This window comes from Erithacus rubecula (genome assembly GCF_903797595.1).
Source record: "Erithacus rubecula genome assembly, chromosome: 2".
Classification (NCBI taxonomy): Eukaryota; Metazoa; Chordata; class Aves; order Passeriformes; family Muscicapidae; genus Erithacus; species Erithacus rubecula.
In genome coordinates, this window is record NC_136685.1 from 102,274,821 (window position 1) to 102,296,573 (window position 21,753).

The 21,753-nt window shown below is 46.9% G+C and overlaps 1 protein-coding gene across 1 annotated transcript in view; it reads left to right on the forward strand.

Moving 5' to 3' along the window:
- LOC306798748 (TOG array regulator of axonemal microtubules protein 2-like) overlaps positions 1–21,506 on the forward strand; it is a gene marked incomplete at its 3' end in the record, with an annotated part of 29,944 nt that extends 8,438 nt beyond the window's left edge. Inside the window, exons 6-21 of the mRNA XM_079298952.1 lie at positions 1,033–1,148; positions 2,615–2,661; positions 4,615–4,899; positions 5,411–5,505; positions 6,453–6,603; positions 7,692–7,862; positions 9,159–9,291; positions 10,989–11,094; positions 11,844–12,079; positions 13,480–13,632; positions 14,828–14,945; positions 15,909–16,012; positions 16,336–16,540; positions 17,752–17,968; positions 19,009–19,095; positions 21,271–21,506. Of these exons, the coding sequence (XP_079155078.1) occupies positions 1,033–1,148; positions 2,615–2,661; positions 4,615–4,899; positions 5,411–5,505; positions 6,453–6,603; positions 7,692–7,862; positions 9,159–9,291; positions 10,989–11,094; positions 11,844–12,079; positions 13,480–13,632; positions 14,828–14,945; positions 15,909–16,012; positions 16,336–16,540; positions 17,752–17,968; positions 19,009–19,095; positions 21,271–21,506 (2,460 nt within the window). The remainder of the gene's footprint in view (positions 1–1,032; positions 1,149–2,614; positions 2,662–4,614; positions 4,900–5,410; positions 5,506–6,452; positions 6,604–7,691; positions 7,863–9,158; positions 9,292–10,988; positions 11,095–11,843; positions 12,080–13,479; positions 13,633–14,827; positions 14,946–15,908; positions 16,013–16,335; positions 16,541–17,751; positions 17,969–19,008; positions 19,096–21,270) is intronic.
- Positions 21,507–21,753: the final 247 nt, after the last annotated feature.

Genomic DNA, 21,753 nt, shown 5'->3' on the forward strand with positions numbered 1-21,753 from the left:
CATCAGCTCTGGGCAGCTGTGTGCTCTGGCATGGCTCTGTCCAGAGGGAAGGGATGGGAGGTGGCCATGGGGAGAGCAGCCCAGAGCCCAGCCACACGATTGCCTTTGCAGCAGGGCCAGCACCTGCAGTTGTTTTGGGGTTGCCGTGGGGTGCAGGAGGAGGCAGATGAACAACAGCTTTGATAGACAGAAGGTCAAGTCAAAGGCTTGTGTACTTCATGTCAGCCTTGCAGAGAAAGAGCCCAATGTATCCCTGACAGGATTTGATCCTTTCACTGGAGTTTGAACTAGTCCTGATTTGGCTCCTTAGCTGTGCCAGAAATGATGGGATACTAAGGAAGGGTGTGCATCTGCCCCCACTGCCTCCACTCCCCTTCTGGGCCATGACATGGGGGCCCAGAGAAACTTGGGCAGGCAGAGAGCTTCCAGAGAGCAGCAGGGCAGGGAACTCTGCTAATCTTCCTGAATGCCAGTGAGGCTGAGATGCTGGAGGTGTGGGAGCTGGAGAGCACCTATCATCCCGAGAGCTCAGCAGCTTCTGGGCTGAAAGGCTGCTGGAGAACTGTAAGAGGGAGGGGCAGCAGCAGAAGAAATGAGGGACTTGAGAAAAGCAGGTTTTGACATGCTGCAGAATGGCTTTGTGGAGACGTGGCTGGAGATCAGCAGTGGCTGTGAGGTGCCTAAGGGGCAGGGAGAGAATAGTGATCTAAACCCATTCCCATACCATCCAAAAGGCCAGTGGAGACAGTGGCACCCCAGAACATCTTTATGCCAAACATGTGGATTCCAGCTGTGAATGTGGCCTCACTTGCAGAGAAGTGAGCATGAGGAGAGAGGTGGCAAATCTCGGACCAACCAATGGGCCCAACCTCAACACTTCCCTTTCCACTCCCCATCCAAGGCCGAGCTTCCCCATGCATTTCACTTGTCTTTTCCTGCTAGGTCCCAGTTAAAAGCATGGCTAAATGTCTTGAGCCACAAGTGGTGGAAGGCTGGATGCTTGATCTCAGCACGGTGTTCTAAATTTTCCAGGCTTCCTTGCTGTATCCCAGTGGTGGGGATATGAAGAAGCGGTCACTGGGACTGCCTTTGATCCCCCCTATACGCAAGGCAGCAACTCTGGATGCCCAAGAGTCCCAGGAGATGAGGTAAGCCAAGGTGTCTGCTGCTCCACTGTGCTGCTCAGCTCACTCTTCCTGCCTCATGAGGTTCTTTTGCACAGTCAGCTCTCCCATGTATTTAGGCAAACCTCTGTATTCACCATTTTGCCCATCTCTGATGATCCAGCCCAATGTCAAATCCCACACCATGTGTCCCAAGAGCAGAGGTAGTGGTGGGGAAGAGGAGGCAAGGCTTAGATGCACTTCAAGGCCAGTCCTCTGCTGGGTATGGCTATTGATTCCCTCTGTAATGTTTGTGGTGTCATTTGGGAACTGTATTGCTCAGGTCTGGATCCTGAAGATCACTGAATACTGTGATCCTTAACTGGCAACTTCAGCATCCACAAGAATATGTTTGGACAAATATGGGCTGCTGGAGAGGTGTCTGCAAATTCCAGTTCTGCTTCTTTTACTCTTAACATGGGGAGTCGTTGTTCATGTGCCAACATTTCCTTTGTTGCAAAGAGAATTACTGACAACCAACAAAACTAACCCAGAACTCAGTGGGAGTTACAGATAAAAGGCCGTGAAAACTGTCTTTGGAAAGCAATTCCTTGATGGGTGTAATTGTCAGATTCTGGAGACCGCTGTGAGTTGCCAAATGGTGGGAAGGGATCCCAAAGTAAATGCCAGGAGTAACTTCTCTGTGCCTGGGCCTCCACTGTGAAATGAGATCCCAGATAAGTTTTGGGGTATAGATGTACAGTCTGATCAATGTTGGATATTGAGGCCTGGGATTAAAATCCAAAAGGGCAAGGTGCTAGGGAAGAGTTCAAGGGGTCTACCTGATGGACAGATATTGCTTTGGATGGGTGTGAGAAACTGCAGCTTTCAAGCTTATCGAGATGATAAAAAAGAATGAATAACAAGAGAGAAGGAGTCACAGAAGTATCATTCCAATTGAAAAGCTTAGGTAGAGCTTTTAAAGTGCAATCTAGATATCCTTGCCTAGCAGCTGAGTTGGAGAAAGCCTTTTTCTTGAAAGAGCAATGGGGTGGAATATCCTTCTCTGGACACAGCACTGCTCTGAATACATGTAGCACGAGACTGGCCCCAGTGTAAGGCACGAGCAGGCAAAGTCAAGCTTTGGCAGCAGCACCAAAGTAGCTGCCCCCACACAGACTCATGTCTCAGCTTAGCAGGTCTTGCTGCTTCAGAGAGGCTTGTAGGAGCCACTGGGCTCCAAAAGGAGAGTCAGCAAAACTGGGGAGTTAGGATGCAAGTTGAAAAATGATTGCTGTGTTTCAGCTGCAGCTTGGTCAGCTGTGTCTGACTGCAGCAACTGAAAGCTTAAGGACAATTCATCAGCTTTGCATCATGTTATGTTGATGTGTTGCATTTCCTGTTTCTTCTGAGTGACCAAGCTAGGAAGGTTTGCCTCCTTTCATGCTACACTCTTCCCTCCATTCTCTTTCTCCCTCCTCATATGTTCATTTGTCCTCCATTTTCTCAAGGGCAAGATCCAGCAGCAGAAGCAAAGAAAAGAAGTCTGAACATGCAGGTAGGTACAGGGCATGTCTGTCCTAAAATGCCCATTGGAATCTTAACTCAGAGGTGACATTTTGAGAGCTTGGATAAAAACCATTCTTTTAACAATTTGTTTAAAATAATTTAAATGCCTTGATGGGCTCAGTGGACTCTCACAGATCCCAGTCACTGGGAGTGTGCTCCAGTGGTGCAGTGAAAATTCCTCCAGTGTGGAATGTTGGGTGGAAGGAGCTGGAGTGGGATCTTGGGACCCTAGAAATGCAGCACAGGATAAGGAAACAATCCACTCCATTCCACACACGCCTTTCATCTCCATGCAGCCTTTCTAGTGCTACAATTAGTAGAGAAAATGAAGGCATTTAGCATGAAATGAGAAATGTTCCCACTCCTTACCCCTGCCCTTGAAGGAGAAAGCCTTTCCTTGGGGTAGTTTCTGAGCTGAACCCTTGGAAATCTGAAGGAGATTCACGGACATTGCCTGGTTTTGCACATGAAAAAATAAAGAAACCTCCTGTGACAGAAAGTCATTTTGAATTTTCCAGTTAAGGAGCAGGAAACTTCCAAATGGATGCAGCCTATGCAGGGTCTGAGTTAGTCATTCCCTGACAGCACAAGCCCAAAGCCACTTATGGCAGGTCCACAATAACAAATCTCTTTCCCGACTCTCTCTCTCTCTGTGTCATACACACAGGCTGAGGCTGGGTGAGGAGATTCCTACTGACTTGCCCCAGTCCCCGCCTTGCCTGATCCCTGACAAGTAGAATTGTGCCAGACAAAATGTGGTCTCTGGTGCAGCTGTGTCAGCCAATGCCTTCCAGTTGAAAGCCTCCATGAAAGTCTGTTTTTGTTCCTTTGCCCTCTCTGGGCATGCAATGATATGAGAGATGAGACTTGAAGAAGTAATTTTGCTGATGCAGAAAAAGGGATCAAATCCCCTGGTCGCTTTGCTCAGTGTTAGTTCTGCCAAACCCTGTATACAGCCCCTTTGGAGTGACTCCTTCATTGCTGATAAGCAGCTGGAATGCTTAATGCAGCTAGGGAGAAGTATTGCTCAGTAAGTACAGTGACATTTTTGCTCGATTTATTCTGAACTAGAAATGAGTTATATCATTAAATCTTTCCTGTTGTGATTTTGTAATTGTCCTGACCATCCTACAAGGGAAATTAAATCTTGATTTGTTGCACTCTTTCCTCTCTTACTGCATGGCTGCCTTATGATTTTATCCTTTGTGAAGCCTTTTCAAGAATCAGTTATAACAGCTGTGTTGGAGAGTATTTGAGCAGTATTTCCATTAAGAAAAAAATTGATTTGTCATTATCAGCAATGATCTGAAACATTTTTGGTTGGGTCATATTTATGTTGGGTTTGGATGTCTCTGCAGAAAGAAGGTAGGGAATAATCCCCCCCAAACAGTGAGGTAGATCAAAAGTGAGACTTTTCGATGATGAAATTATTCCCTACAATTACAGGCTTGCAGATTACTGTGGACATCTAATGTGGAAAGCAAAGCCTTTGAGTCTAACATGTGGTGCCATTGTTCGTGTACCAGCAATTCCTTTGTTGCAAAGACAAATAAAAAAATCCCAAAAGTGCAAAACCTAACCTAGTATTGAGTGGGAGTTACAGATACAATGGCCTTGATAACTCATTTTGAAAACAATCACTTCCTAGACAGTGTCAAATTCTACAGACTACTGTGAGTTTCCAACTCTTTGGAAGGAAAGGGATCCCGTAGTAGTGGGGAGGCAACGTGCAACACATCATGTCGTAGAACCCTTCTCTCCTGGATTGCCACCTCCACATTGTTCAGAGAAAATTCAATTATGCTAGTTTCATGAAAAATGAAAAAAACAACCAGTGTTTGCAGTAAATAAAAAAAGCATTGAATTCCTCACCCATTGGATGGGTTGATTGTAAAGGCATGAGTTCAATTAACTCACTTCTTCACTTGTACCTGATCTACAGCTTCTTCAGGGTCTACAACAGAAACCGAGAGGACAAAGGGAAAGAGCCCTTGGTGTGTGATAGGAGCTAGGATGCCTCTGTTCCCAAGGAAACTCGCTGACCTCTTCAGAATGGAGACCTATGTGCAGAATCCCGACCTTGGGAATGGAGGTCTGGGCTCCCAGCCGGCTCAGGGGACCTTGGCCCAGGAGCCCGGGCAGAGGCAGCTGAGCAGCACTGTCCCCGGGGTCACTGCCAGGGAGGAGGACAAGGGGAAGGGCCAGCGTGGCTCAGCCTCACACAGAGGTAAGGTGGCAGCTGGGCTCCTCTCTGCCAGGAGGAAAGGTCTTGTGCCAGCCTGGAGAGCCTGTGCACATTGCCAGGGAACAGTTCTGCCCTGCAGGTGCCCCTGCTATGAGCTGTGCTGATCCCAGTGCCCCATGGAGCTGTAGGGCTGCTCAGCTGGAAAGATGATGTTTACTAAAATCAGCATAAGGACAGATAAGAATCTCTGTCAAGAGCAATCTCCATCTCTGCCCTTCTCTAGCAAACACAGAGGCTGTCCAGCATTGGGGGCTGAGGCCTTCATCATGCAGCAGGTTTCAGTCTGCTGGCCAACACAGTAATGTCATGTCTGCTGCCAGTAATCCATCCACTGGGAGAAGAGGGTCTAGGCATATGTCCCTTGCTGGTCTCATGCACCATCTCTGGGTCTTATGAGAGCTCTGCCGTCTGGAACCTGCCTTGCCTGTTGCCCAGCATGACGTTTTTGGGGGCTTGAAGTCTGCCAGAGATTTACAAGAACCTTTGCTTCCAGTACCAGGCCTCCCACTGAGCCAGGCCAAGGAGACGGATCATCCCAGCAGTCCTGGTCTTACGAGTGACAAAGACCTGAGGGACGGCTTTGGAAAGGTAAGGGATAAGGACAGGGATAAGCAGACTTCCTTTCCAGTGGCTGTGTAGTTCTTGGCCCAAAATGTCCCTGAAAATCATAATCTTCCATTCTTGGGGAATTGGGATTCTCTTGGGAATGTATTTGACAGCTACAGAGCAATTGCTTGGCTGTTTCCAGTGGTGCCAAATCACTGGTTTGGAGATGGTGCTAAGGTCTTGCCTGAAGCATTCTTTATGTGCAAAGGCCATTTTAGGGAAGTTCTGAATGGCAGTGCCAAGCTACACATCAGTGTAGGTGGGCAAAGGGCACCCTAAGAAGCAGAGAAGCAAAGAATCTAATGTTGAGTATAAGCAAGGGTACAAAATAAAATGGGAGAGTTTGATTTTTCTTGGTTACAGTTCTGGCTGTATCTCAGAGCCCACTCATTCTCAGTTTTTCTGCTCCTTAATATCAAGGTTTCTGCAACTTGTTTTCACATGACTCCTCCTTTTGGTGTCTTGGTCTCAGAGACCAAGTCATCCTGAGTCCTTCAGAAGCGAGGAAGTGAGAAACAGCTGCAATTCCTGGCCATGAGTGTTAAGAAACAGCTAATTACCCCACCTTGCTGCATATTGCACATGGTTTTTATTCTCCTGCTGTGGCCTGTAGGAACTGAACTGCCTGTCCACTGGTCATGGGAGCTCTTCATTTGTTTTGGAGCATTCCTATGACTTTCATGCTTCAAACAGGGCTTCCTGTCATAGGTTGCAGTTGGAGCAGCATAAGGTTGTGGCACTGAAGTGTTCCACTCACTATGTGTAATTGCCAAGGTGAGGATGGGAGACATTCTCCTGAAACTATTGAAATGTACATGGAGCTGGATTAAAGGCTATGGCACTCTATGGACTCTGTACTCCTGATGAGATTTTGTGTCTGGTTTGTGTGTCTCTGCTTACAGTCTGTGATGTATTTCCATTGCAACTAGGTCTGTGCTCCATTGTGCAAGTTGGCTATAAAGAACTTAGAGCGGAAAAAAATTGAGCTTTTGGAGAGAGAGATGAAGAAAAGGAGAGAAGAGAAAACATCCTGGCAGCTGCCTCCACAGGCAGTTGCGCCCAGGGATGCAGCTGAAGCGAGTAAGTGGTGGCTACACTTGTGATTCTTTTTGACCACTTGCTTGCCCTTTGCCCAGTGTTGCAATCAGACTGTTCCTCTTGCATCTGAGTGGAAGCTTGCATAGGATTGATTTCCATCCCCCAAAGAAAAATCCAGAGGCATGAAGTGTCTCGCCCATGGTCTCACTAAGTCACTAACACAATATCAGCTTCCCACCTTCACCTCTAAAGTCTTCCAGAGTAGAAAATTCTCTGTTGCAAAGTCAACTGGGTCTTCAGACTCTATCCTGGAGAGTGGGTTCCAGGGAAGGTGAGTCCAGAAAAATGATTTTCAACCAAGGTGCATCCTGGAAGAAACCAAATTCAATTCCTCCTAGTGAAAACACCAGAGAACCTTCTCCCGCCACTCGCTGCCGAGGAGCTGGTGCTGCAGAGCTGTGCTGAAGCCCCGAGGCAGTGCTGCTGTTGTAGCCTCAGGAGCCAGCAGTGTTCCCCAGTGAATCCTGGCTGGGGGCTCTGGCTGCAGTGCTGTGTGCACTGCCCTGAGGGCAGCAGCAGGGACCTTCGGGGACAGCACTCAGCCCCAGGGCATCATGCAGGGTTATCTGCACTGTCTTTTGGGAACTTCCTCAGCCAGCCTCTGAAACAGGAAAACAAAAACAAAGCAACACTGGATTTTCCTTGTTTCTTAGGGGAAGCATCACTGCAGTTTGTTTTCAAATGAAAGGAGGGTAGATTTAGATTAGATATTAGGGAGAGTTTTTATATAATGAAGGGGATGAAATGCTGGAAGGGTTTGCCCACAAAAGGTGTTTCTGATCCATCCTTGAAGGGGTTTGAAGGCCAGTTTACATAGGCTTTTGAGGAATCTGATCTAGATGAAAATGTCCCTGCTCCCAGGGGTTGGACAGGATAGTGGTTAAAGGGGCCTTCCAACCCAAACTCTTCTAGGATTCTGTGATTGTGTGATCCTTGTCCCGTGTTAGTGTGCCAGTGTTTGACTTGAAGTTCTTTGGGATAAGAGATGTTACCCAGCTCCAGCAAGTTTTCTGGCCCATTCCATCATCACTCTGTCCAGCACCCTCCACTTACAAGCTCCTCCTTACAAGTCCCTGCAGGCTTTAGGCTACCACCTGTCAATGGCACAGCTTCCAGTGTGCAGAGAAAACACCCTGATAATGCCTTGAAGAAGAAGGTCTTGAGTAAGCAGGACAAGGTGTCTTTACTGCCCAGTGTGCCCATCATCCATAAGGAAGGCAGCATCCCATGCAACTCCTCAGGTAAGCCTGCTCCATGGCAGCTTTTTCCCCCATGGGTTTTTCCTTGCACAAAGAGCACAAACTGCCTCCTGCCTCAGCCAGCACAGCTGGGCTCTTTGGTACACAGACTGTCCTGAAAATGAACAGCAAATATACTTTTGAGTTCCTCCAGCTTGGTAGTACTGCAGCAGTTGGTTCTTAGAAATCCACTGGAAAATTGAGCTGAATAAAGTAGTGGTAAAGGCCTAAGCTCTTGGCTTTTGCCCATCCAGATAGTCCAAAGTACAGTGCTGGTGCCAGGAGGCAGCTGTAACTGCAGGGAGGAGCTGTGGGGCAGTGTGCCAGGCTGTGCTCACTGAGCACCTATGAGTATCATCACAATCAGTTGTCCACTCACCATCTGGGCCCTCTGCCTGTGCTGCTGCCCAGCTCTGCAGCCAGCTTTTCTGCTATCCCAGCAAGGGCAGTCTCTGCATAGCAGTCAGTGGCTTGGTGCCATCATGCTGCTGCTCCCAGAAGTGCCCAATGGCTCCTGGCTGCTGCCATCCCACAGCCTGCAATGCCAAGAGGGAACAAGCAGTGTCTCCTGTGTCACCACACCCAAATACAGCAGCTGTGTGTAGCAGCTGATAGCCAGGAGGGGCTGCCTGGTGTTCCCAGGCTGTTTGCTGCCTGCAGGAAATGCACAGCAGACAGTCCCTAGTGGCTCTTGTCTCTCCTTTGTGGGTAGCCTGCCCGTGCTATGATCCAAAGTAGAGTGAGATAAGAATGAGGGAGTTAGGAATGCTACTTGGAATGCTCTTTTCTAGTGATGCTATTTCCACTTTCAGAACTGACCAGAATCGTGTCTGGGATGTTGAGGCTTGGCTTGTTACTGTTCTGAGGCAACTGCAGGTCTTTCCTTAGGGAGTTGCAGAGTGCCTCAGTCCTCAGGGCTGGGGGAAATCAGGGTGCTGGGACAAGAGAGGCCCCTGGCAGGGGTCCCTCCGGGGGTAGACATTCCCACTGCTCACTCGTCTGGCAGGGAGTGGGAGCTCTGCAGCCTCAGGAACCTGCTGCTGGCTGTGCTGCCTGTGGCACTTGGGAGCTGGCAATTGCTGTGTGGGCAATTGTCAGGTTTAGCCCAGAGCTGTGCCCAGCTGGGGGGGGCTGGGAGAATGCAAGGAGTCCCAGGAATCAGAGAGCAGGGAAGTGTCTGGGTCAGAGTCAGAGCCAGTTTGCAGCACATGGAGCCCTGACTGGAGCTGGGGCTGCAGCCGCTCCATGGCGGGGCCGTGCCCGGGGCTGCAGCGCTCAGGGCTGACCCTCTCCTCACAGTGACCTCGCAGATGGCCCCTGGTGCCCAGCGCCGAGAGGAGCTGCTCCGTGGGCACGGGCACAAGAACACAGCCTGTCCTGACCCACAGCAGTCCTTGCTCCAGGCACTCTCCCTGCTCCGCAGCGACGACTGGTAAGAAAGGCCCCGGTCACTCCGTCTCCCTCTTAGCATTAAGGGAGGTTCGAGTGAATCTTGCTGGTGCCTCTGAGCCCCGACAGCCCAGAGGGCCAAAGGGCACTGGGGAAACCACTCCAGAGCAGTGAGAGGATCAAGATTTGAGAGCAGCCTTTTCTAGGCCTTGGTCTGCAGCTGTGCTCCAGCTCAGCAGGTCTGTGCTGTTTCCTTGCTTTGCCTGCTGCTCCATGGAGCTGCAAAGGGAATCTTGAGAGAAGAAAGGAAGCTGTGGGACGAGATGATTTTCTGGCTGAAGGCAGAAGCAGGATGGTAGCAGATCTGAGTGTAGAGATTTGGGTGCCTTGGGGCACTGGCCCAGTGGGACTGAGTAAGATTTCTCTCTGGTCCCACTGCTGACAGCAATGGCAGGTGACAGGGTCTCCCTGTGATCTCCTGCATGTGAGTCCCAGAAGCAGCTCCAGGGAGTTCATCTTACTGAGAAGTGGACTGAACTGTGCTTTCAAGTCCCTCAGCCTGTCATTACTCCTGAAGGGCTCATGTCCAAAGAGAAGGAAAAAGAAACTAAATTTTCTAGGAATCATGCACTTTTGGAATTCAACTTTTCCTTCTCACTGCTTCATATGGGCCTGAAATGTTTTGTCAGTACTCACCATGTGTTCCACAATTGGACACAGACAGAAGGAGGCCCAGAGGTGATAAGCCTACAAATGTTAGGTGATACTGGTTGTCTTTTTGATGTCTGTGTTAGCATCGAATCACTGGTGGATGCTTCATTCACACAAGGGTAAGGACTCCATCCACCCTAGGATAAGCATGAAAAGAACCATGATGCATCTCCTTGTGCAATCACCTTTGCTTTGCCCTTTCTCTTTTGCTTTCTCTTCCCCATTTCTGTTTGGTGCCCTATGAGGTGCAGAGAGCTTCTGCAGGTGTGGGGGGTCCAGGTAACACTCAGGGGTGCCTGTGGGATATGTCTCCAGCCCTGTGCTGCTGCCCTGATGCCTCACACACCTTCCTATTGCTCAGGGCCTGCACAGAGGACGTGCTGAGAGACAGAGTTGTTTGCACCTTTTCAATAACATGTTGCTGTTGTGGGGATTGTTTTAGGGAGGGGATTTTAGGAAATGGCAAGGTTTCAACTGTTCTTGCTTAGGTGTGGAATCTTCTGGGTCATCCTGCTGCTTTTTGGGGGAATGTGGAGGTGGAGTGGAGTGGGTGGCAGTCAAGCCTAGATTGTAGAGTGGAAACTCAGCTCCAGAGTGCCAGTGTAGACTCTCACTGCTGAGCTGCCTGCTGGAGCTTGCAAAGAAGGGAAATGCCCCGGTAACAACCAGATGGGACTGTGTCTTGGGGACAGGTACAGGGAGGTGACAAGGAACAGCAGCAGGGCCCAGTCTCACAGCTTCTAGGAAGCAGTGACATAGGGACTGGACATAGTGCCAGAGATTTTAGAAAGGCTGTCTTCTAAAACAGCCACAAATGCAGACTCTGAAACCCCTCTATTTGCCTCGTGGATTGGTGCATGCTTTTGACAACCATGGCATCCTGTAGTAAGGAGCTCCACAGTTTCATGAAGTACTCCTTGAAAAGCACCTTCCATTGTTTGACAGAGCTGCCAGCCTGCTAATTTCAGAGGGTGCTGCCTAGTTCTTGAGTGGAGAGAAAAATCCATCTTTTTGGTACTTGCCTTTCAGGGAGAAGAAGGAGAAGGGACTTGTCAGCCTCAAACACCTGGCTGGGTGCCATTCAGAAGTCCTGCTTTCACAACTTCGTGACATTTGCTTGGCAGTTACCTGCGAGGTGAGAACATTGTTCTGGATTGCCCCCTGTACTTCATGCACGGTGTGTAGAGTAGATACGAGCTTATTCATCTCCGTGTGTGCTCAGGGACTGCCTTAATTTCTGTTCTTAGACCTTATATTTCTAATGTCTGTCAGCTATCTATAGGATCTGTGTGTACATGTAGCTGTATTTACCGGTAGGTCGGGTATCTGACACTCATCTTTGAGTGAGCTGCCATTATAATGAAATGTGAAAATACCAAAACAGATACACTAATTGTTATTTTCCAGAGTCCTAATCTCTGCCTGAGTTGTAATTCAACACTGCAAATTAGCCTGTAGACCTGAGCCTGTGTTTTTTGTTTCCTGGCTGAGTGCTTCAACTGCTGGTGTTGCTTTTTTGAACAGGAGCACACAACTCTTTATCCTTATGGCTTGCGCCTTTATGGTTTGAAAGTAGCACTTGCTTTTATTTGTTTCTTTGTTTTTCAAATACAAGGGCCTAAAATCAAAACATTTGACATTATAGAATGGTTAAGTAGATCACTTTCGTGAAATTTTTAGTTTTAGGCCTGCAGTAAGCAGGTCTGAGGACAGAAATTGGTGCCAGAGTAAGTGCCTTTCTGTGCTTGTGCTCTTCTGCTCTTGTTATGTCTTTCTGTTCCTGTGGACACAGTGGGACGCGTCATCATCTCCTGGGACTTTTCTCTAAGGCAACTGGTTTTCTTTTTGAATTGGTTCTTATGTTTCCCCTCATGACTTCCCCAGGTGACCAACCTCCGATCAAAGGTGTCCTACTCGGCCATTGTCACTCTGGGAGAGTTTTTTGCTACCTTGAAGAAGGACATGGACTCTGAGGTGGATGAGGTCGTTCGAGTCATTCTCCAGATGCTGCGTAACTCCCCAGAGTTTGTTGAGAAAGCAGCCAATCAGACCCTGGGGATCATGGTGGAGAATGTGACTCCTGTACGAGCAATGACTGCTCTTCTGGACAGTGGAGTCAAGTAGGTTCTTCTTCTTCTAGTGATATTCTTCACCTTCTAGAGTGCAGGTGGGGCAACGAATGAGAAAAAGAATGGGAATGGTGGGAGGGAAGGTCCTGTATCCTGCATTTTCTGTCAATTCAGTGACTGTATTCTCCAGTCCACCTCATTTCTTTCCTCTTGTCCCCTATTTCTGCCCTCCTGCAGCCCATGAGTTCTCAGAAACACAGAATTTAGAATATGGGGAGTTGGGAGGGGCCATCAGGATCATCGGGTCCAGCTCCTGGCCTTGCACAGAACACCCCAAGAGTCACAGCATGTGCCTGAGATTGTTGTCCAAATGCTTCTTGAACTCTGTCAGGCTTGGTGCTGCGACCACTGCCCTGGGGAGCCTGTTCCAGTGCCCAACCACTCTCTGGGTGAAAAACCTTTTCCTGATATCCAACCTAAAAGTCCTCTGGCTCAGCTTCCTGCCGCTTCCTGGAGTTCTCCCAGTCTGTCAGAGTTGCTAGATGTGGGGAATGGTGGGGAAGTGAAAGTGCCTGCAAAGGCTAAGGATAGAGTCTTGCGCTTTTGTGGGAAGAGGGACAATTGCAATTGCAGCTGTGAGCGCTCTTTGATATTTCACGGCACTAACCACGGAGGCCCTGGGGAAAACCATGAATCCTCATTATGCCATTAACTTGAGAAATAAGGAGGGTACTTGCTGGGGCATGGAGCACATGGGGGAGAATGTGCTGGGTGTGGCACAGCCTGCAGAGCAGGTGCAGCTCCTGACAAAAAGAGTCTTTCATGATTATCCTGGCCTTAGAGCTCTACTTTCAATTCAAACTGATGTTTCATGTTAGCCTTGAGATGATGAATCACTTTACAGGCACCTTCACAGACCAAATGCTATGGAACAGCTGATGCAAATGCTGCCTTAAGTGTTGGTTTTGGTCCTGGTAATTGCCAAAAGACACTGTCTAGAACAGGACAAGCAGGCTAAAATGACTGCCACTCTTTCCTCAGCTTTGGAATAAGGTGAAACATTCAGATGTATCCCTTGCCAAACCTCACAGAAGAAACAGGCTGCACTGCTTTATATTATATATTTATATATTTAGCAACTTCACAGCCCACAGTGTGTTTTCCCTGTATTTTTTTTTTTCCAAAGGTCTGCAGATTTGGGGATAAATGGCTGGAAAGAGTTTCAGTGTTGGTGCCCTCTGATGGGTCAGCATGAACTGTCTTTCATTTCTAAAGAATTCATATGTAATCTATTTCTTTAATCTTTCTCATAGTAAATTGTGGGACAGAAATGGAGTATCAGATAGTGCAGGGAGACTGTGCAGGAGCAACTACAGGGAGCACTCTGGCCAAGGCCTGTGCTACTGTTGCTCCTTCTCCCTGTGCCCCAGTGTTTGCTCTCCCCTTCCCAGGAGCCGCCACGTCCAGGTGCGGAAGTGTGCGGCCGAACTGCTCCTGTCCTTGCTGGAGAAAATTGGAGTCACGGAGATCGCAGGCACAGCCAGGGCTGAGAGGCTGGCGCACGCAGCAGGGACACTTGCTCAGGACTGTCACAAGGACACAAGGTAATGATCTTCATTTCACCTCCTGAGACAGGAAAACTGTTTGAGCTCTGTCTGTAAAGACAAAACCACAAAAGAGTGGCAACTAAAGGAAATATTAAGTTATGTCACTGTGTGGGTAAGGGCCATAAAATCATGGAATACCCTGAGTTGTATGGGATCCATCAGGATCATCGAGTCCAGCTCCTGGCCATGTGCAGGACACACCAAGAGTCACTCCATGTGCCCCAGAGCATTGCCTAAATGCTTCTCCAGCTCTGTCAGACTTGGTGCTGTGACCACTGCTCTGGGTTGCCTGGGGAAATGACTGCACTGGGTAACCTGAGGTTGTCCAGCAAGAAGGAGCATTGCCAACTTCCTGTGACTTGAAGGATTCTTTCCTGAGATGAAAAGAGCTCCGATGAGCCCGTCAAACAATTTTGTTTGTTCTTAGGTGCGCAATGCAAAGGCAAAGTGTTGTCTAATGTTCATCACTGAAGGATCCCAAACATCTATTTCTCATTAACTTAGGATTTTCCTAGAAATATTACAGGGCTCTTTAGCCAATGTATTCAGTCTTTCTAAACCTCTTCTGTAGATTTCTAGAGTGCTGTTATCTGTGGCTCAATGACCTCCAAATTTCTTCTTGAAGAAACCTGTGGTCTTCTAGTGGCAAAATCATGCCATGCCTCCAAAATCCCCTTACTCTGATGACTGAATTAATAGCTGCCAAGAACACAGGGGGAACTAGCTGCCCCTGTGCATACATAGAGTATAGAATTATCAATAGGAAGCATGAGATGTTTTGTTCTGGCTTCCCTGCCAGTTAAAGAAAGGCAAATGATTGTGAAATGACAGCAAGGCACTGCTAATAGGATGGGATAACAAAGCAGATGGGTTTCCTTGCTCCCTGCAATCCTTTGATCCCATAGAAGCACACCCGCAGCTTCAGAGTGAAATTGTGTTTTTCTCTCTCTTTGCTGAGTAGGTAATGCCTTCTCATGCAAGGATTGCACCTGATGAGTTTAGGGTATCAGCCTCTTCTGCTAACACTCTTCCTTTGTTTGTTCACTGTTCTTTCTTTACCTTCCTTTCTTCCATCCATCCATCCATCCATCCATCCATCCATCCATCCATCCATCCATCCATCCATCCATCCATCCTTCCTGCCTTTCTGCCTTTCTTCCTTTCTTCTTGTCTTCCTTCCATCTTTCCGTAGGCATTATGGACAGGAGATGGTGAAGTTGTTTCTGAATCACCAAGAAGGTAAAATGCTTTTGGAACGATCCATTCCTGCCTGTGACCTGGAAGATATTCTGAGAAGAATTAAGAAGAGAGTAAGTGCTTGGCAGGATAGAGATGTCTCCTTTGTGCAAGTATTGCCACTGCTAATAGAGATCAAACATACCTAATCTGTCTTTATCTCATTTCCCTTCTGTTGAATCATTTTGCTCCTGGAAATGAGCTGTTAATCCCCAGCCTGTTCATCTGCAGACCACAAAGGAACTGATATTATTAGGGAAAAAGTGGGGTTTTGAATATTTTGAATATTGGTCACAAACAGGAAAGGGGAGGAGGAGAAAATGGCTTTACAATTAAGGGAAACCCCCCTATGCGCTCTCCCTACTCTGCCCCCAGTAAAGCAATTAAGTGAGAATGGTGCTTCTGAAGATAACAGAGTCTTTGCAAAAGACACTGGAAGCAGTAATGCCAAGAACATTTCCAAAAATGCAAAAGATGTCCAAGTCAATCCTAATTACTAGAATTACTGTCTGTCTTCTGGGAATATTGCCCTTCTGTCAAACACTGTGGAGCTGGAAGAAGCTTGGTGAACTCAGCAGCATCCAGTAGAAAATAATTTGTTTGTTTGGGGGGATTTTTTATCCTTTTTTTATCTATATAGTAGAAGGGAGTGTGCCCTTGTGCAAGAACAGGGAGAGCCAGGTTGAACCAAATCACCTTCTGACAAAATGGGCCTACCCCCAAAGAGTCCAAATTTTTCTGCTGCTTCCTTTAAAAACACTCATTGCCTACCAGTTTGCATCATTCCCATTTATGCTCAAGACTCATGAATTTGGGATTTTAGACTGCTGCTCAGTAAGGCAGCACCCATAACCTCCCTCGAGCTATTGCAAACAAAGAGTTGGCATCACTGAATCTCTGGTCTATTTCCTTCTGTAAGTTAGGAAATGTTTCTCTAAGCCTTGTTAGCAGTGATCCTGGTTCTAACTTGTGTTTTCAACAGGGAATTTCCTATTTTATATTCTAAAGATCCATGGGGTTTTTCTATGTCTTTGTAGGGGATGGAAGAGCAGAGGGGTGAATGCCCATCTGTCAAGAGCCCTGTGAAAAAGAGGAGTGATGGCTCAAAGAAACCTCAGGCCACATTGTCTTCTAGTCAATGGTACCAAGCATTTTTGTTAGATGTGATAAAGCACATGACAGGCTTGACATGTCTCTTCTTCAGTAAAATCCTTCTAGCAGAGATGGCCAGAGATTGTTTCCTTTCCCTACAAATAGTCTTTGATAAAAAAATGCCTACATCTGCATTAATAATATTTGCAGATTGTCTCCCGTAATGATTGTCATGAGGTCCACGTTGTTTTTCAGAGCCTCATGATTTTCTAGCTTGAAATCACATCATTAGGAAAGCTCCTCTAGATGTTTTGCTCACAATTATCTGCAGGTATTATCACCAACAAGTGGTAATTTGGTTTTATTTTCCAGGGTGAAGTCGACCTCTGATGGACGCCTCCTGCAGCGTCCAAAAGTCCAGGTCACATTACCTCCAGCTATGGATGAAACAGAGAGCCTCCAGAAGCTTTATGATCTCCTGGAAGCCAAGGGGTTTGAGGCACGGATGGAAGGAGTGGCACTCCTCCTAGACCTGTGCAAAAACAGCCCCAAGCTTGTCGCCACTAACATTGTCCAAGTACGTAGGGTATCTTCACTGTTCCTTCTCTTTGGCTCCTCTGCCAGGCCTGTAGCAGTGAAGTTAATTCAGTGTGTCTTGGCACTACATCCTAGCTGTTTGGGACAGGCTGGTCTCTGTTACCCAGACCAATTTAATTCAGGTCCAGGCTTCGGACAAGTTCTTTCAGTCCAGCTGTATTTGTCTGGCACGTGCCTATTGATGCTGTTCATCAGATGATGACAGAATTTTCCACTGGTGTAACTTCTGCAGCCTCCTGTTCCCAGTTGGTGAAGTGAAGGGAATCCAGCCACTGAAAGCATGGCAGTTATTCTCTAGACACAAAATGGATTTGGATGGGGAAGAGAAGTATCAGGCTGGGTTGGTTTAAACCAAATGTTTTTAAACTCCATCTTGTCTTGAACAGGCACAACTCTGGCTAGTTGCTTCCAATCTTGTCTCCATTCCACTTGGTAAAGAAGGTGCACACTCTTCTTGGGTTTTTTTGTTTTTGTCTTTGGAAAAGGAGAAAAAAAGGGCTAAGGACAGATCTCTTCAATCTCTTCCCAGTAGCTGCTTTACCCCATTCTGTAGAAAATGGTGCCTAATAATCACAGAATCACTAGGCTGGAAGAGACTTTCAAGATCATCGAGTCCAAATGTGTCTGTCAAAGGACTGAACCTGCTCTAATGAGGGCTATACAGCACATTACATTTCACAAATCTACCTGTTAGACAAATAGTATGGATTTTATGGAAGAGTTGATCAGAGACCTCCAGACACAGGTTCTGAGACAGACAAAATAAAACTTAGATCTCCTCCAGCCATAGTTTTGGCAAAATCATAATTGCCCTCAGTACTTGAGGCAACTGTATCAAAAAACAGGTATTGTAAATATCTGCTTCCATACTTCTAAAGAAAAGGAAGTCTTTTGAATTAATAAATTGAATTAATTTAAGGATTTATAGGGGGAGAGAAACATCATAGGAACTATTCTGTCCCCACCCAAACCTCTTAAGAATAGATGAAAATCTTTACTCCAAAATGAGGTTGCACAGCCACTCCAGTGAGTTGCCCACAGGAAAACAGTGAAATTGTACAAGGAAGAGCTGAGCTGACCTGACAGAAAGAATCACTTTCATCTTTTACATTGCTGAGTGCTCATTTCTACATCTCCTCTTCAAACAAGGACATTTTAATCCAGCTTTCATGATGTTTGTTCTCTTCACAGATTTTTGATTATTTTGTCCTGAGAATATTTGATACACACAAGAAAGTGAAGCAGATGGCACTGGACGTGCTGGCAGAAATCATAGTCATCCTGGAAGATGCCATGAACCCGGTGATCATCCGTTTGGTTGAAGGAATTACAAGAAACCTGAACTCAAAGGACCCTGGGGTTCATGCCACAGCTGTGAATGCTCTGGAAGAATCCATTGCTCATTTAGGTAAGGCTCACCCCTGACATGGACTCTCCTCAGCTGTGTCTCTGCCTCTCTGACACAAGAGAACACTGAGAGTCCTGAGAGCTCTTGTTGCCTGTGGGATGCTCCAGCTGACATCCACCAGAAGCTGTGGAGGTGCAGTCCTTACACACCAGTCCCTCAACAGGCTTGAATGTGAATCAGCATTTCCCAAAATGCCAGGAGCCCTCCTGAACTACAGGTTTGCTACAATTCAGAGGCAAAGGGGTTTTTGGAGTTTCCTTGGACCCCATTTGACTTCCCAAATTAATAGCCTTCCTGTTGGCATGAAGGGACACTGGCCTATAAGGCCTTCTGCACAGCAGCCTCATGAAAGGCTCCACATTATTGGCATTAGCTGCCTATTTTATACCTCTCTTCTTTGTCTTCATTTTTCAAAGGGGAAGTTATGATCCATCAAGTTCATTTCCTTAAAACAAACAGAAAAAAATCCAGTTGTCAGTGATGCCTTGTTCTATGTGTTGCATGGAGCAGAGTGGCTGTAGCAAATACCTACACAGGCAAGGGCTGCTCTAAATTCCTTTGCTGCAGAGATTTATGTCAGCTCTGAAAATGCTGCACTGGGGAAGTTTGCCTGAAAAATGGAGTGTTGAAGAAGCAGATCTTCAAGGGGAGTTTCTACTTTCATCACTTCAGCTGCTCTGTGAACTCATGACCTGCCTGACTCAGTGCATTTCTGTATCCCAAGTCTGGGCTTCTTCCTGTTTGCTCTGGAATGCAAAACCTTTTCACTGCTTATATATTCTTGAGGTCTATAATGTGAAATGTTTAACATAGCTTCTGGTACAGCAGACAACTTTGCACTTACAAATGTGAATGGAGAGCTTTTCTTTGGAAATTTAAATCCCTCCCAAGTAGACTGGAATGAAAGAAGTAAAGGATTCAAAAATCAGCAGAAATCCACTTGGTTTTATAAATTGGGACTGCCCCTGCCCTTTTCCTCCCCACTGTCCTTTCTTCTATGACCTCAAAAGAGTGAGCAGAAACATGTGTTTCTCCTGTAGATAAAGTATCACTGATGAAAGAGTTCAGCCACCAATGGAGTCAACTAAGTGGCCAAGCTGTGCTGGAGGTCACAGAACGTATCACAGGTATAGGCTCCCCTTCTAAGCCAAGAGCTCTTCCCCTGGAGTATTTACAGGCGATGCCTGTGAATAGACAGCCGAGCAGCTGCTCCAAATCAGGAGGTGTTGAGCTTGTCCCTCCTACCCCATCCTCATGGCAGGTGTGTTTGGCAGGTTTTCCCTGGCGGCTGCAGAGCTGTGCAACACCTGAGATGGGGGCTGAGCTCTCACTGGAGCATCTCAGAACCCACCTGCAGGAAAGGCAGGGGCTAAAAATACCCAGCTGGCTCCTCTCTTGGAAACTCAGGGACATCTGTGATCCTTTAGGGAAAATGGTAGCAAGTGCTGTTGCAGGGGATCCGTTTGTTTTGTCCTCACAAAATTCTTGTTTTGCTCTTGGAAAGTTTTGAGGGTGAACCCTGCAGTGCTTGGGAGTCACATCTTAGGTCAAAACTCAACACACAGATTAGAGGCACGGATTTGGTGCAAGACAGCCTTTGGAGGCAGAGGGGCAGAAGCAGAGTGCTGAGGCTCCCTGCCTGTGCTGTCGAAGTGGCATTGGACTGAGCATCTCAGGGTGTGCAAACAGTGTCTTCCTGTGTCAGCACTGTCCTAAATGCTACAAATGCAGCTGATAATTGATTCCTCAGAGGAGCTTGCTATGTCAGCATCAGCCAAGGAATGGAAAAATTATAATCTTAATGTATGGTAGACAAGATGATTTATAGCACTGCTTTAAGTGGGGCTAAATCCACTGCTAAGTGTGCCGGCATCTTTAAATGCAAGGTTTCATGCACTTTGTGTCTTCATTAGGAATGTTGAAATGGCAGTCTTCAGTAATTTGGAATGTCACAGGCCCTTTAAAGAGCATTTGAAAAAAGTAGGTCTCCAGGAAGAAGGAATTTAGTTTTAGAGTTATTTTGATCTCTTTTTCAAATAAAGGAAGTAAACATAAATTAGGACTACTTTACAAAGAGCAGATGTTCTCTATGTGATCTTGTAGGAACAGGCAGCAGTTTCTAAAATCCCATAGTAACAATGTCTTTAATTACCTTTAAACTCAAATGAAATCCCATTTTGAAACGGTTACCATAACTCTTTTCCTGCTTAGTAGAATTGATTTCGGGTACTTTCAGGAGCTGTTTAAATGTTGATGACTGGTAGTGGATTTACAGCATAGAGAAAATGAAGTCTCTTCCACCACAGAAAAAAAAACTGGCTACTACATAACATTTTGCCTGATCAGAAAATAAGAATGGTCTCCAGACCATTTCAGGGTTTGATCTCTCAGCCAAATCTGCCATGCAAGAAGCCTGTTGGTAGTAAACTTTAGTCTGTGTTTGATATAGTTCAGTTCAGAAAATGAGCAAGGAGCAGGCTTCATAGAGAATGCAAGGAAACACTCATGTTTTGGTTAAATTTCAGTCCCTGTGTAGCATCTTTCTCTATTCAGCGTTTTCAGTGCACATTGTAAGAAAAATGCCATTAACTTTGGGAGGGGAAATGCCATTTAAATATGGAGATGCTCAAATGCCTTGGCAATGGGGTCTGGGTAATTATCTAAGACATCCTGAGTTTTAAAACAGCTGTTTGTTGGAAGGCACAAAAGGATTCTGCCAAAGACACCAGCTAGTCACTGATGTTTCTAAACCAACTGTCAAGCAGCACCCATCTCTGCTGGGCTGGAGTTTGGAAGTGTGGTCTAATACTGCCCTTTGCTGTGTGCCACTGAGATTAGATCTCAGTGCCAGATTAGACTTTTGGCACTTGACATCAAGGGTCACAAAAATGGAATCTTGCCTTTTTTATCAGAAATCTCTCAATTGCTTCTCTGTGGTGCAAGATTTCCAAATCTTCAGTATGGGTTTAGACAGCTTCTTAATGGAAATAAAAGGCAAGCTGACATTTCAGCCATTAATCTGTTCACTGCATCAGTCTGTAGATGCAGAAAAAGATTGTGAAATAATTTAGTAAAGGTACAAAGGCTCAAATCTACAAGGCTCCATTTGGAGAAATTAGTCATGAGGGGTTGGTGGTTCTGTTTTGGGGAGGATCAGCAGCTTTGGCCATTTCTGGATTGTGGAGCTCTGTGCGCTATTTTGCTGCTCTTAGCCAGAGAGGCTTCCAAGAAGCAAAATTAGGGGTAGATCCTTGTTTGCATTGAGGTTGGTGGTTAAGAAGCTTGTGTCTCTCTCCTGGCAGAGCTGGTGAAAGGGGTTCATGCCAGGAGCCCTGAAGTTGTCCAGCGCTACGCCCTGCCTGTGCTCTGGTCCTTGCTGGAGAACAAGGCGCTGCCTGTCCGAGGTGCCAATGTCCGCATGGTGGTCACCAGGCTCGCCTCTGCCCTCTACAAGGTGATGGGCACCAAGCTGAAGAAATGTGCTGCCAACCAGCCCCCACATGTGCAGGAAAAACTCTCCAGCATTTTGGGCTGGTGAAGGCTTCGTGCTCTCCAGAAAGCAGACCAAGTGCTGAGATGGACACCACCAGATTTGACACTTTAGCTGCACCAAAAATGACAAAATACTGAGGAAGGGTGTGCATCTGCCCCTGCTCTTTCCACTGCCCTTCCTAGTCATGGCATGCTCAGGGGGCCTGAAGCAACTCCAGACTGAGGAGAAGGTGAAGGCTGAGCATGGCTCAGCCTCACACAGAGGTAAGGTGGCAGCTGGGCCACTCTCTGGC